This window comes from Vigna umbellata, chromosome 4, assembly GCF_029865625.1.
Source record: "Vigna umbellata cultivar VRB3 chromosome 4, Vumbellata_1.0, whole genome shotgun sequence".
NCBI classification, from domain to species: Eukaryota; Viridiplantae; Streptophyta; class Magnoliopsida; order Fabales; family Fabaceae; genus Vigna; species Vigna umbellata.
In genome coordinates, this window is record NC_142168.1 from 36,077,954 (window position 1) to 36,090,700 (window position 12,747).

A 12,747-nucleotide genomic window follows, 5' to 3' on the forward strand; every position below is an offset into this window, starting at 1 on the left:
GGATTATTCGTTATTAGACTATTACTAAATTATCAATAAAATTTAATTTTATATTTGAGAAGTATATGTAAAAGTATAAAAATGCTAGAAATCTTATATTCTTAAATAATAAGATAAATTTTCACATTTATTAAATAGATATGCAGAATGAACTAAACTTAAAATTTATTTATTAAAATAGTGTATTTGTAAGATTGTTCTATCTGTTAAGATTTGATTTAAAACTTAATAATAGCGTCTTATCTTCTTTTTATTCTGTACTTTCGTGTGTATCGTGAACCAAGGGATAGTTGCAACTGGTTTTGGATGCATTGGAAATTCGAAGCCAAAGCAGTCCACGCCTCAAATAAGGAATCTTCTCGTGAGGTGACGAAAAAAAGGTTTATTTTATCTGAAAACCGAAGAATCCAAAAAGAAAACCATATACTTCAATTTTCAAATTGTAAATTTATAGATTGTGTTACGTGTAAGATCTGCTGTGGAATATCAAATCTAATTTATATTAGTTCACATTTTATTCCGGCGTGAAAACGCCACTTACTATCAATCTCTTGGGTGTGACACATTATTAAGTCCTTTTATTTTGCTACAATCATTTTCCATTTCTCCGCTCCATATTGAGTTTCCTGCTATTGATTCTATAAAATGAGTTTTGTTTTTATTCCATCTATTAGACACATTAAAGAGTTGGTTTAATACAAATTTTAAATTCTGTTTACGCTTATTTAATTATGTTCATTTATTATAATTAAATATCAATAATTTGATGTATTGATAATTATTTATTAATATTTCCGACAATTATAATAGTTTTTTATTTCATGTTAAAAAAATATGTTTTAGATCGGGTAGTTAACAGGAAAAAATATTCTTAAATATATTTTTGAGAGTTGGCCTCCTAAAGGTTTATATTCCAGAAACGTCATTTGATGGAAATTATTTAAAGCAAATAAAATTATGGGATTTTTTATTCTACGATTATTATTCTTAAAAATAGAAGGATGGGTAATGAATATTAAAAAAAATAAAAAAGAACTACCGTTTATTGTATAACAGAGTCTCAGAAAATAAACAATATCTTTATATTTTTTAAGTTTTTGGGGATTATTGTTAGTTGAAATATCTAAATTATCTCTATATGAATTTTTTTTTGTGAGATATTAGTAATTTTTCATTTATTCTACACGAGACTATCATGATTTTTTATGGAATTGGGAGTTTTTTTATTAATTTTTATTTGTGGTGGATTTTTGTGGAATATAGACACTGCTTTATTATATGTCTGAATTATTCCAATAAGAATATATGCCAAAGTTTTTACTCTCTCATATATTTGAAACCCTTTCCAAAAAAAAAAAAAGTAATCAAACCAATCTCTTGCAAAACCATATTCAAAATCCTCGGTAAAATCAATTCCAAATCTCCAATAACAAAAAATGACATATAATCATAACCATGGAAAATCAATACAGTATTTCTGACATAATCGATTATTAATAGCCCATAACTTATATTATCTCATTTTTCTTAGGCTAGTTCGCATACGTATTTACTTGTCATTAGTAAGTTATCGCTTGTGTCTGGACGGCTGCTTTCTTACGCATGTGCATCATCCTGTATTAAATTGAATACAATGTGTTTGTTTTAATGTTAGGGTAGAAATTATTAATTTTTCATGTGCTATTTCATGAACACTATTGTTATATTGGGATGGGAAGTGGCAAATTGTTAGTGAAACTTGTCAAATACCTGGAATTCAGCCATCTTTTTTTTCTAAAACAAATAAGGTTTGTATTGGTGGCAGCTGCATGAGTCAACCTGGTATTTAGTCGGGTGTTCAACGCGGTTTAAGGTGGTCAGATTAAGTGTTGTGGTTGTGTTATTGTTCACATGGAGAGAATGAATAGTGGGGGTTCTTCAATCAGAAGACGTTCATTAAGCATATCAAGTCACGTAAGTTATCATACACAAAATGATGGTGAGAATGAGAGTGTTTCAGAGGCTGGAGACATTGGAGATAGAGCTCTTGGAAGCAGGAGGTTTAGTGAGAGCAACAGTTTCCGTTTGTCCTTTAACAACAGGTCAGAAAAAGAAGCTGTTGTTTCCATTCCAGATGAACACAGATCGCATCCCAATTCCTCTGCTGGGCCTTTGCTTCCTGTCTTCACATCCCTTTCCCCACTTTCCACTGATGGAATTGTAGGTTTTGAAGACACAGAACATGTGAGGTTCAACGCTTGATTGTCATGTAGTCCCGAGATTTTTGGTTTCTGCAATTTGGTTATTAATTAACCATATGTTCTATTTTCAGGACATGTTAGATATGGCTAACTTGTTGGTGCAGAATTGATTACTGGCATTTGCCATTGTTTCGATTCAGAATTCTATTGCCGATTGAGAGGATATGGCAAATCTCAGCTGTGACAATGAGTTTATATTATGACATGCAGTTATTCGCAAAAATCTAATACACAAACTGCAAAAAACACTATGCAGGTCTTAACGAGATATTTACTGCAGAAGTTATTTGGCCCTGGGGTTGCCCAGGTGACAAGCGACCAAACCATTCTTTATGTTGATCTTCCTTCTAATATGGTGGGTTCCCTTTTCCATCTTCAATATTGTGTGTCTTGGTTACCAACAAATTTTGATGGGTTCACAAAGACTAACACTCCATAGTTGTTTTGATGGCCAGGAACATAAGTTTCAGACATTGTGGTAGTAACTTGCTTAAAAGAACAATGTATGTTAAATTCTTCAAATCTATTGCTTTTCAAACAAGAGAGAAATTTTGAGCCACCTTCAAACATAGAGTTCATCAAAATAGGAATGTTTGACTCTTGAGCATCAAGTGGTTATTCCCTTTCTCGTTACAGAAGATTATCTGCCTTTGTATTTTGCACTTCTTAAATCGTGTACACCATTGAGCATTTTCTTTTAATTCTTGTTATACTAGAATTAAACTGTCCTTTTTAAAACACATATTTGCAAATTCGATTTTAATTTTTTCATATATAGCCATCGTGTAGCAGCTTCAAAGTTCAAACTTAAAACATAGAAGTACTGTCAGAAATTTTGGTATTCACTTGTGAGGAAGCATTGTTTCCAGATTGGTTCGTTTCTTATGGGTTGGTTTGGTGTGGTATTCAAAGGAGACATATCTCAAGTGTCAGAGCATCTAGCTATAGCAATAACAACTGGTTACTTAGGAAGCCTTACAACCTTCAGTGGTTGGAATCAAAAAATGCTTGAACTCAGTGTTTCCGGGCATTGGCTCTTCGCTTCACTTGGCTTTATATTAGGTAAATGGGTGTATTGATAGTTCTGTTTGTTCTAAGCTTGTTGTTTCAAGCAAATGATTTTTCTGTTTAAATTTATCCCTAGTGGATGAGTTGATGATTTTATTTCCTCATGATTGCTCAATTGATAAGATGAATTTGTTTTACAATTACAAATTTTCAGGTTTATTTCTCGTTGCCTATTCCATCCAGTTTGGGATTGAAACTGCCAAGGGTTTTAGGTGGCTCCTCCACCGGCTGGGTATTAGTTCGGGAAAAGATGTCAATAAGATAAACTGCAGACTACACAGCTACCATCGTCAGTTGATAGTTATGGTGATGTTCATGGTTATATTAGGCATATTGTGGGGTGTAAGTGGTGCATTAGTAAAAGCTGAGTTCAAGCACGGTGGTAATTTTGCACTGTTATGGTTTGCTTGCATGGTTGGACCCATGGGTGTGTGGATTAGATGGTTCTTAGCAAGGTTAAACGGGCGTGGATTGGGAAAGGAAGGGTTGTTTAAATGGATTCCATTCGGGACTCTAATTGCCAATGTATCAGCAGCTTGTATTATGGCTGCACTTGCCAGTGTGGAAAACGCAGTAAGTTTTTTTGTCATCATTCATGTTCAAGTCCCTTCTAACTGCCTTGTCCAATCTCTAAGCTAGAATTGATAGACTCACAGGTTCCGAATTAGATATGACAGTAAGATTTATCTGTGTTGGGAAATTGGCTTTTTCTGAATTTTTTGGAGAATACTATGATTAATTCTTGCCCTTATGACTGTTATATTTTACATAAATCATGAACATTATTTACTTGCCTGATGCAGGTGAACACCAGAGATTGTGATACTGTTGTAGCAGGAATACAGTTTGGCCTACTGGTGTGCTTGAGCACTGTCTCTACTTTTGCTGCTGAGTTCAATGCAATGAGAGAAAGCAGTCATCCTTGGAGAGCCTATGCCTATGTCGTTATCACAGTTTGTGTTTCATTCTCTTTGGGAATACTAATATACTGCATCCCTGTCTGGACAAAGGGGTTTAACATTGACACGTAGCAATTGAATAAGGCAACCTTGTTTAGGCAACGGATTTTCTTTTTCTTTTTTGCTGAGAATGGGTTTGCAGTTCAGAGAAGCAGAGTAATGTGTCTATACTATTCTTCATAGTGAGATCTGTCAATTTTTTATGATTGGCTGTTAAACGGGAATTTGAGCAGATAGGTCACTTCTTACTAATATAGATGCCATTTCTTGATGTAAAAAAGCAAACAGAGGAAGTGTGAAAACGTTTCAATCCTGTAAGAAATTCATCATTAACTTGAGTTTTCACAAAATTGTGGTATTGTAGGAGTAGATACAGCTGAATGGAAGGTGTTCATGGAATCCGTATTGTTGACTATTCAATCAATTTTTCTGCATAATTAGCAAAGATGCTACAAGTGCCAATCATTCTTTGTTGGATCGTTACAATAATATCACAGGCTTTGATTAGTGCCCAAGAAATGTAATGGTATTGAGATATTACAATCCAAATGAATGAGACATATTTGAATCACTAAAAATATGCATAGATGAATTAAGAACGGTCAAACCACGGTAGAATGATCAAATCTGCACTCAAAACCCAGAACTGGACAGCACCAGTCCAACTCTGGCGTGACAGCTTTGATAGTAAGGGTGTTCGTGTGGTCTGATATGCAGAATGGCTTTATATGCTATGCTATGGATTGAATCATGATATGAACATGCAAATAGGTTTGGTTTAATCTTTTTGACGTCCCTATTTGTGTAGGAATGTCTCAGATAGGTCCTCGTTTTCTAAAGTGTATAAAAATGGTCCTTAATTTTGAAAATTTATATCAATTGAGTCCTTTCCGTTATGTTGGCTGGACGGCGTTAAAAAAATTGATGAGTGGGATGTTGAGATGACGAACGAACGCTCGTCCACCACGAACGAACGCTCGTCCACCAGAGAACGAACGCTCGTCGACCTCTTACCGCTGGACGACCGTTCGTTCCACACTGGACGACCGTTCGTTCGGTGGTCGCCGAGCGTTCGTTCGCTGGTGGACGAGCGTTCGTTCGCTGGTGGACGAGCGTTCGTTCGCTGGTGGATGAGCGTTCGTTCGTCATCTCAGCATCTCATTCATCAATTTTTTTAACGCCGTCCACTCAACTTAACGGGAAGGACTCAATTGATCCCAATTTTCAAAATTAAGGACCATTTTGATACACTTTAGAAAACGAGGACCTATCTGAGACATTCCTACACAAATAGGGATGTCAAAAAGATTAAACCAATAGGTTTATAACAATGCTAATGGTACTTTAAAACAGAATTTACGAAAAAACCAAGTGCAGACTTCCTAAATTCAGAAAATCATCTAACACGAAAAACTGGAAAATTGAGTACTAATCCTAGAATCTAATGTAGAAATAACCACAAAACATAGATTGAAACTATAAATAAGCAGCAGAAACTAAAATTCAACATTTAAACCAAAGCTAGAGCCGAGTGGCACGAGAGTTAACTGTAAAAACTGATTAATCTGAACTAAAACTGAAATCTAATGTAAAAACTGATTAATCTGAACTAAAACTGAAATCTAATGATTGGAACAAATTTATTATTATGAAAGGAAGTAGAGGAATGCAAATTTGATGAAAAACATATTAAAGAACCAAAAATCACAAAACAGGTTGAACTTCAGCGTAGCTAAGTGTTTGCTCTAAACAAGAAAGTGAAAATCCTATTCAAGTTCATTTAACTCTCAATCTTACTTGCTAATGTTCATTTCTGAAATCCTTGGAGTATAGAAATCACTTTGGATTCACCAGTATCTCAGCATGGATCCATAACCGAGGCTAGTAAGGTGCAAGAATGAAAATCAAATGTTCAAGAGTAGAAAATTTATATTCTGACTCAAAAGTAAGGAAACATATCCGAGACATTGAATTAAAATTGCAACTGAGTAAAAAGCATTAAGAGATTAATATGATTGAATTGCATATCAGAAAACAATGCAAAACTGAATTAAAAGCAAAATTAACTTGAATTGAATGAAACTTGATGCGAACAGTACAATCACCGAAGCCCTTTGGTGTCTAGCTCATTTTGGAGTCTTAGACAACCAGAAATCTCCAGAGAAAACTATTCTAAAAACTGAGAAATCTAAAAATATGATTCATCCCTCTTTCAAGTTTAAGATCCAAGCCTTGTATATGCTTCTAGAAGTCCAAGCCTATAAAACTGGAAAACAGCCTAGAACTGGTCATAGGAACTACCAATAGCAAGTAAAAATTATGTACAAACTACCTAGCCTAGCCTAGTCTAACTATACAAATCACCTAAGTAGCAAGTAACTAGAGCAGCTCTCCTCAAAAGCTACTGGCTGGCACAGGTTTCTTCAAAGTGCATAATCTGTCTATTGGAGTTCTTCACAGCTGGTAGCAGGTCATCACTTCAGGATCGGCAGGTTGCAAGTCTTGGTCAGCTTCTCTGCTTCAAAATTACCTCTGCCAGCACGTTTCTCTAACAAGTCCAAACTCCAGCAGGTTAAAGCTCCCATGGCAAGCTTCTCATGTGAGCACATTCAAATACAGCTGGTCAGGTTCAGCACACTTTCTTCAGCAACTTATATCACCGGAAGACTGCTCACTGTACATACTTTCACAGAATCAAAACCACCAGCTGGACATATCGTCTCAAATGTACTGCACCTTCAATTATCAGCACCTAAAATCTCAATTTAAACAATTGAATTCTACGTAAAAAATAGAAGTAAAAGCTGGCTTGAAATACTTATATTGACTAAAAAAAACACAAACTAAAATCTACATTAAAGATTAAGAATCAAATCTAACTTTTACTATTTATAACACTACAAAAATCTATTAACTCAGAAACTAACTATCTAAAAACAGTGAGTTCAAACACTAAAATCACCAAGCTGAAAAATGATGAAAGGCTATCAAAACTAAATTCTACTAACCACAGAACTGAATTCTACAATTGCAATTAAAATTGAAGCTAAGCTAAACTGAAAGCTACACTATATTACTTACAAAGACTAGAAGTCTACCAATTTAGAAACTAAACTAAAACTCCTATCTACAAACACTTATTTAACTCATTTTAAGAAAAACTAAGAATTAAGGGAACGAAACTAAATCTGATCTAAAACTAAGAAATTAAAGACAAAAGGTAACATAAAGAGATGCATCAAACCGAGACTCATCAGCCTGTCCACAAAATTGTTGTTTAATCTTTGTTTATTTTCATCTAGTGAAACATTTATTTTGCATTTTTCATTGATCATTAGATGTCACCAAAAGAAAGTAGTATTTATTTGCGCAATAATACTCTCGTACTACATATTCTTTTAGATTTTAGACAAACATGTACAACCATGTATATTTTCTTTTGGCGTAAATAAATGAGTTCAACACAAATAACAGTTCTGCCCCCATAAGCTTGCACCTTTCGGTTTCCTCCTTCCATCTTGATCTAGGCTTGGGTAAACTTCCCACCTTGGCTGCCAAGAACCACCACCAACCTTTATAGAAACCACCCCACCACCTGAAAACCTCAGTTACCTTGTTCAAATACCTCCAAACCTTCATCAGACTCCAAGAATACCACCCTTTTGTCGAGGCCCTCTTGAACCAAAAGAAAACCAAGAACTAATCCGAGAAGCCATCCTTGCTCCTTTCCTAGTCATGCCTAATCCGTGTGCTAGTTTATCAACCAAGGAACCTGTTCAAAGGGTCAGACCCACCCTCATTGGTCCAAGAAGGTCTCCATCACTCACCCGGAAAACCTATTCCATTAGTGCAAGAAACCTATTACAAGCCTAAGGAAAGAGCTTGCTTCAAAAAACAAGTACAATAGATGAGTTCCTCTATAAACTCAATTGCTCAGGAATAGTCACTGAACCAAAGACAATGGAGATTGATCGAGATTTTTTGGATTTTTGCAAACTTTCCCAGAGGCCAACCGCTGAATGCAAACTCAATTAACATTGGCAGAAGTATCATTTCTCTTCAGAATCTTGGAGTGATATTATCCTGGATTATAAGGTATTCTCTACCTGTCATTCTTTGCCAACAAGATCACAAAAATGAACAAAATTTGATTCCATAGCAAGGCAAACCAAATCGTGAAAATCTTAAATTCCACATGCTTTGATATTTGAGTCAACAATGAAAAAATTGAGTACATGTTCCTTACACGTAAAATACTCATTCACTTAATAGCCACTACGGTTTTGTTACCAAAAATCCATGCAGGAACAAGATCCACGCCTAAAGTGGTGAAAGCGATGACGATCCCTTACCACAATTTCGCGATCAAATGCTTTGGAGATTAACTTTACAACAGCGTGGCAATCATTACAAATTCGCAAGTTCTTCATAACTCTAATTGGAGTTGGTGGAGCAATAGTGATAAGTCCAAAGGCGACTGCAAGTTTCTCACTGTGCCTGAAAAGTGCAGTTTCCTTCTCTTCATCGTCTATGTCTAGTGAAATCTCACTTGTGGTCGGTACATAACCCTCAATCTTTAATTTTGCTGACACTTCATCTAACATGTGCTCAATATCACTTATTTGTGGGTGGGTCTTATCTCCAGCCAAAAATTCATGAACTATCCCATTTGCTTCAATCATGCTACAACCAGGTGTCTTTACCACCCCATGTTGTGCCATAATTCCCCGAATTTCAAGAACATTGCTCCAGTTTCCTTTTGAAGCATATATATTTGACAATAATACATGGAAACCATCATGGTTAGGCTGAAGCTGAATAAGTTTTCTTCCCACCCTCTCTCCCATTTCATTGTCATGGTGTTTTCTACAAGCCCCGAGCAAGGCACCCCAAGTGGCAACATCAGGTGCCATTGGCATACTCTCAATCAGCTCCGCCGCTTCTTTAAGCAAACCTGCCCGTCCAAAAAGATCAACCATGCATCCGTAGTGCTTAATATTAGGCTCTATTTTGTGTTCGTGGATCATGGAACTAAAGTAGTGACGCCCCTCGTTGACTAGGCCCATGTGCCGACAGGCCCCAAGAACTCCCATAAATGTTATCTCATTAGGAAGTGTCTTCGTTTTTTTCATATCTGCAAACATGCGGAGTGACTGTTCTACCAAACCATTCATTGCCAACCCAAGAATGATTGCATTCCAGGTAGAAACCCCCTTTTCCTCCATCGCGTAGAAAACCTCCAATGCATTTTCCACACACCCGCATTTCACATACATGTCTATAAGAGTCGTGCTCAGAATAGTATTAACCTGTAATTTATTTATATTTATATAAGCATGAATCCATTTCCCTATGTCCAAAGCAGCCAGATGGGTGCAAGCCGAGATGGCACTAACTAAAGCAGTTTCGTCGGGCTTGACTCCATGAAGCTGCATTTCTCGGAACAATGCCAAAGCCTCTGAAAAACATTCATGTTGAGCATAACCAGATATCATGGCACTCCAAGACACAACGTCCTTCTCCGGCATGGAATAAAACAATTTCTCAGCATCTTCAATTGAACCACACCTCAAGTACCCAGAAATCATCGAGTTCCAAGATATTTGATCCAAGAGAACACCACCATCATCAAAAATTCTTTGCGCATCCACTATCTCCCCACAACTAGAGTACAAATGTATCAAAGCATTCTTAAGACTAACATAATCCTCAACCCCAACTTTCGCCGCCAAACCATGCACCAACCTCCCCATCTCAGCATTCAAAATTCGCGAACACGCGGATACAACACTAACCACAACGATCTCATCCACTGTCACCCCACTCGCCTTCATCTCCACAAACAAAACCAACGCCTCCTCACACATCTCATTCTGCTCATAACAAGAAACCATCGCACTCCACGACACCATGTCCATATCCCTCCCTCGAACCTCATCAAAAATCCGCCGCGCCTTCTCCACACACCCCTTCCTTCCAAAGAGCACAATCATGGAATTCGAAGCAATGGTGTTCCTCTCCGGCATTCCCCTATACACACGTTCCGCCTCCTCCACATTTCCCGCCTGAACATACCCCGCCAAAACAGTATTCCAAGATACCAAATCCCAGACAGGACTTTCCTCAAACACCTGGCGCGCACTGGACATCCTCCCACATATAGCATACAAGTTGATCAGCGTGTTCCGGACGTACACATCTTGATGAAAACCAAACCTCACGACATGTGCGTGCAGCTCCCTTCCCTCGAACTCCGACACCCGGGCAGCGCAACATTGAAGAAGAATTGGGTAGGTATAGTTATCGGGTTTTGCGTGTTTCGCAAGGAAGAGCTTGTAGAGTGTGATGGCTTGGTGAGGGTTGTTTTGGAGTTCGAAGTGGGCGCGCATGATGGTGTTCCATGTGAAGGGGTTGGGGTTGTGAAGATGGTGGAAGATTCGGAGGGAATAGTCGAAGGGAACGAGAGCGGAGCGAGTAGAGAAGTTTATGAGTCTGCTTGCGGCGTAGGGGTCTGAGATGAGGCCGGTGAGGATCGTTTGTGAGAGAATCTCTCTGACGTGCCTCGGCCATTGGCACCGCTGCAATGCTGCGTCTAACGTCCACACCTTCATGCTTCGTCTCCTGCTTCATACTTCAACTCACACATCTTCATTTGCTGCATAACTTCATCCGGCTGTTGTTTTCACAATAAATAATTAAATAATTCTTTTCATAATTTTAAATGTAGTATATTAAGTCAACAATTTATAAATTATTCATAATTTATAACTAACATTGAGATTTAATTAAATTTAATATTTTGTTGTCATCAAAATTATTTTGGTTTATGTCTTAAAAATGGATAAAGTTTTATTTTTATTTGTCTTTATATTTGTTATGGATAATGTTACATATTATATATATATTAGAAATATATATTAGAAAAGCTAACAAAGTCACGAATATAATTTTTTGAGATGTGTAAATCACTATTCTTAACAACTTATATGGAGTGTGTTGTACAAGTTTGTACGATATAGTGTATGATGGGTAGAAGGTAAGGGGTTTAACTTTGGATACAGTGTATGATGGGTAGAAGGTAAGGGCTTTAACTTGGGATATAACATATTGTATGATGGGTAGAAGGTAAGGGGAGCTAGATTTATTTCTTTGATTGTTGAAATAATCTGTATTTTGATGCAAATCTGGGAAGAACGGAATGAAATTCGGGTTTCTGGAAAGGAAAACGATACTTAGACAACAAATTTTGACAACATTTGGACACAGGACGCGTGTCTAAATTTGTTGTCTAAGTAAAGGAAAACGATACTTAGACAACAAATTTTGACAACATTTGGACACAGGACGCGTGTCTAAATGTTACTGGTGCACGTGGAATTTTTTTTTAAAATCGAAGAATGATGTGGCAATGGCAGAATTGGGGCAGATTGAAATTTTTAGGGTTGTTTCGAAAATTTCAGATTCAAATGTTTTGAGAGAGAGAAAACGGAGAACATTTGATGGAGCACCTTCTCTCCTTCTTTCCTTCGAACCAGCCACCTCTCGCCAGATACGCCAAGCCAGTAGACGTTGCCGTTTTCGCTCCATCCAGTGCCGCCGGTGTCCGTCGTCTTCCACCCAGCCACGCAGTTCGGTTTGCGGGTCGCCGCATTGCCGGTGTTGGCAGACGAACCGAAGACGACATCGTCTTCCCTCCGGCCAACCAACCAAGTTTGCGTTTTGAGTATCGATTCCTCCCACCCGCTTCCTTCCCTGTGTCGGACCCTTGCGGTGGTCGCCGGACTGCCGTCGGAGCGTCGCCGGAGTGTCGCCGGACCAAAAATAGTCCCACTTGGTCCGTTCCCTTCCCTTGATGATATTTTATGGACTTGCAAATCTCTTTTGCCAGTAAACCAACTTCCTTAAATTCTACTGATTCATTGGATGGTAGAAATACATAAATTTGTTGCAATATATGCTGTCTTTTTGGACGAAGAGTTCTCTGCCTGATTTCTAATGTCGCCGGCAGTTCCCAGGAGTTTCCAAGGCCGCCACTGGCCGCAGCGTCAGATCTTGCTCCCACTCTGCTGTTGATGGTGATTTGGGAATGAGTTGTGTCGTTTCTGTATTTCTTGCAGGTTTGGTATGGTTCACGGTGGTCGGAGGTGAACGTTGAGGGTGGAGAGGATAATGATGAAGGGTGTTGAGATGGGGAATTTGGAGTGAAAAGGAAGTGTGGTTGATGGGTGGAGTTGAACTGGAAATTGAATTGGATGTTGACGAGTGAAAGGGAAATGCTGAGATTAGGAGGGTGGGTGTTTAGATTTTCAAGTTTTGATGTTGGGGAGATGAAGTGGAAGTTGGGTGGAAGGATGGTGATTGAAGATTGTGTGGTGGCCGTGAGTTTAGGATGTTGAAGATGGTGTGAAGGATGATGAATTCCAGTAGTCGTGGGTGTATTTGGGTTGTTGGGAATGGATGAAGAAAGGTGGCCGTGAGGT

The 12,747-nt window shown here is 37.8% G+C and overlaps 2 protein-coding genes across 3 annotated transcripts; one reads left to right on the forward strand and one right to left on the reverse strand.

Moving 5' to 3' along the window:
- The first annotated feature begins 1,402 nt into the window (after window positions 1–1,402).
- Window positions 1,403–4,729, forward strand: LOC148200030 (fluoride export protein 1-like). Its single transcript, XM_088112823.1, has 6 exons — window positions 1,403–2,223; window positions 2,312–2,338; window positions 2,431–2,595; window positions 3,110–3,302; window positions 3,463–3,881; window positions 4,112–4,729. The coding sequence occupies exons 1-6, from the start codon at window positions 1,891–1,893 to the stop codon at window positions 4,337–4,339; spliced, it is 1,365 nt and encodes a 454-aa protein (XP_087968949.1). The 5' UTR covers window positions 1,403–1,890; the 3' UTR covers window positions 4,340–4,729.
- Window positions 4,730–6,317: 1,588 nt separating this feature from the next.
- On the reverse strand, window positions 6,318–11,917 carry LOC124834598 (pentatricopeptide repeat-containing protein At3g62890-like). 2 transcript variants are annotated; one of them, XM_088111844.1, is made up of 3 exons: window positions 11,776–11,917; window positions 8,620–10,940; window positions 6,318–7,019 (listed from the first exon to the last, which is right to left on the reverse strand). In XM_088111844.1, the coding sequence occupies exons 2-3, from the start codon at window positions 10,876–10,878 to the stop codon at window positions 6,954–6,956; spliced, it is 2,325 nt and encodes a 774-aa protein (XP_087967970.1). In that variant the 5' UTR covers window positions 10,879–10,940; window positions 11,776–11,917; the 3' UTR covers window positions 6,318–6,953. The 2 variants fall into 2 exon arrangements, with proteins under 2 accessions (XP_087967970.1, XP_087967969.1); XM_088111843.1 differs by lacking the exon at window positions 6,318–7,019 and having other exon boundaries at window positions 7,609–10,940.
- Window positions 11,918–12,747: the final 830 nt, after the last annotated feature.

Excerpts from the sequence above, each read along its gene's own strand:
- LOC124834598 (XM_088111844.1), bottom strand. The coding sequence starts at position 10,878 with ATGAAGGTGTGGACGTTAGACGCAGCATTGCAGCGGTGCCAATGGCCG. Across the intron at positions 7,020-8,619 it reads CATTTGATCGCGAAATTGTG|GTGCTGATAATTGAAGGTGC; the intron begins GTAAGGGATCGT and ends TTGAGATTTTAG.
- LOC148200030 (XM_088112823.1), top strand. The coding sequence starts at position 1,891 with ATGGAGAGAATGAATAGTGGGGGTTCTTCAATCAGAAGACGTTCATTA. Across the intron at positions 2,224-2,311 it reads GTTTTGAAGACACAGAACAT|GACATGTTAGATATGGCTAA; the intron begins GTGAGGTTCAAC and ends TTCTATTTTCAG. Across the intron at positions 3,882-4,111 it reads TTGCCAGTGTGGAAAACGCA|GTGAACACCAGAGATTGTGA; the intron begins GTAAGTTTTTTT and ends TGCCTGATGCAG.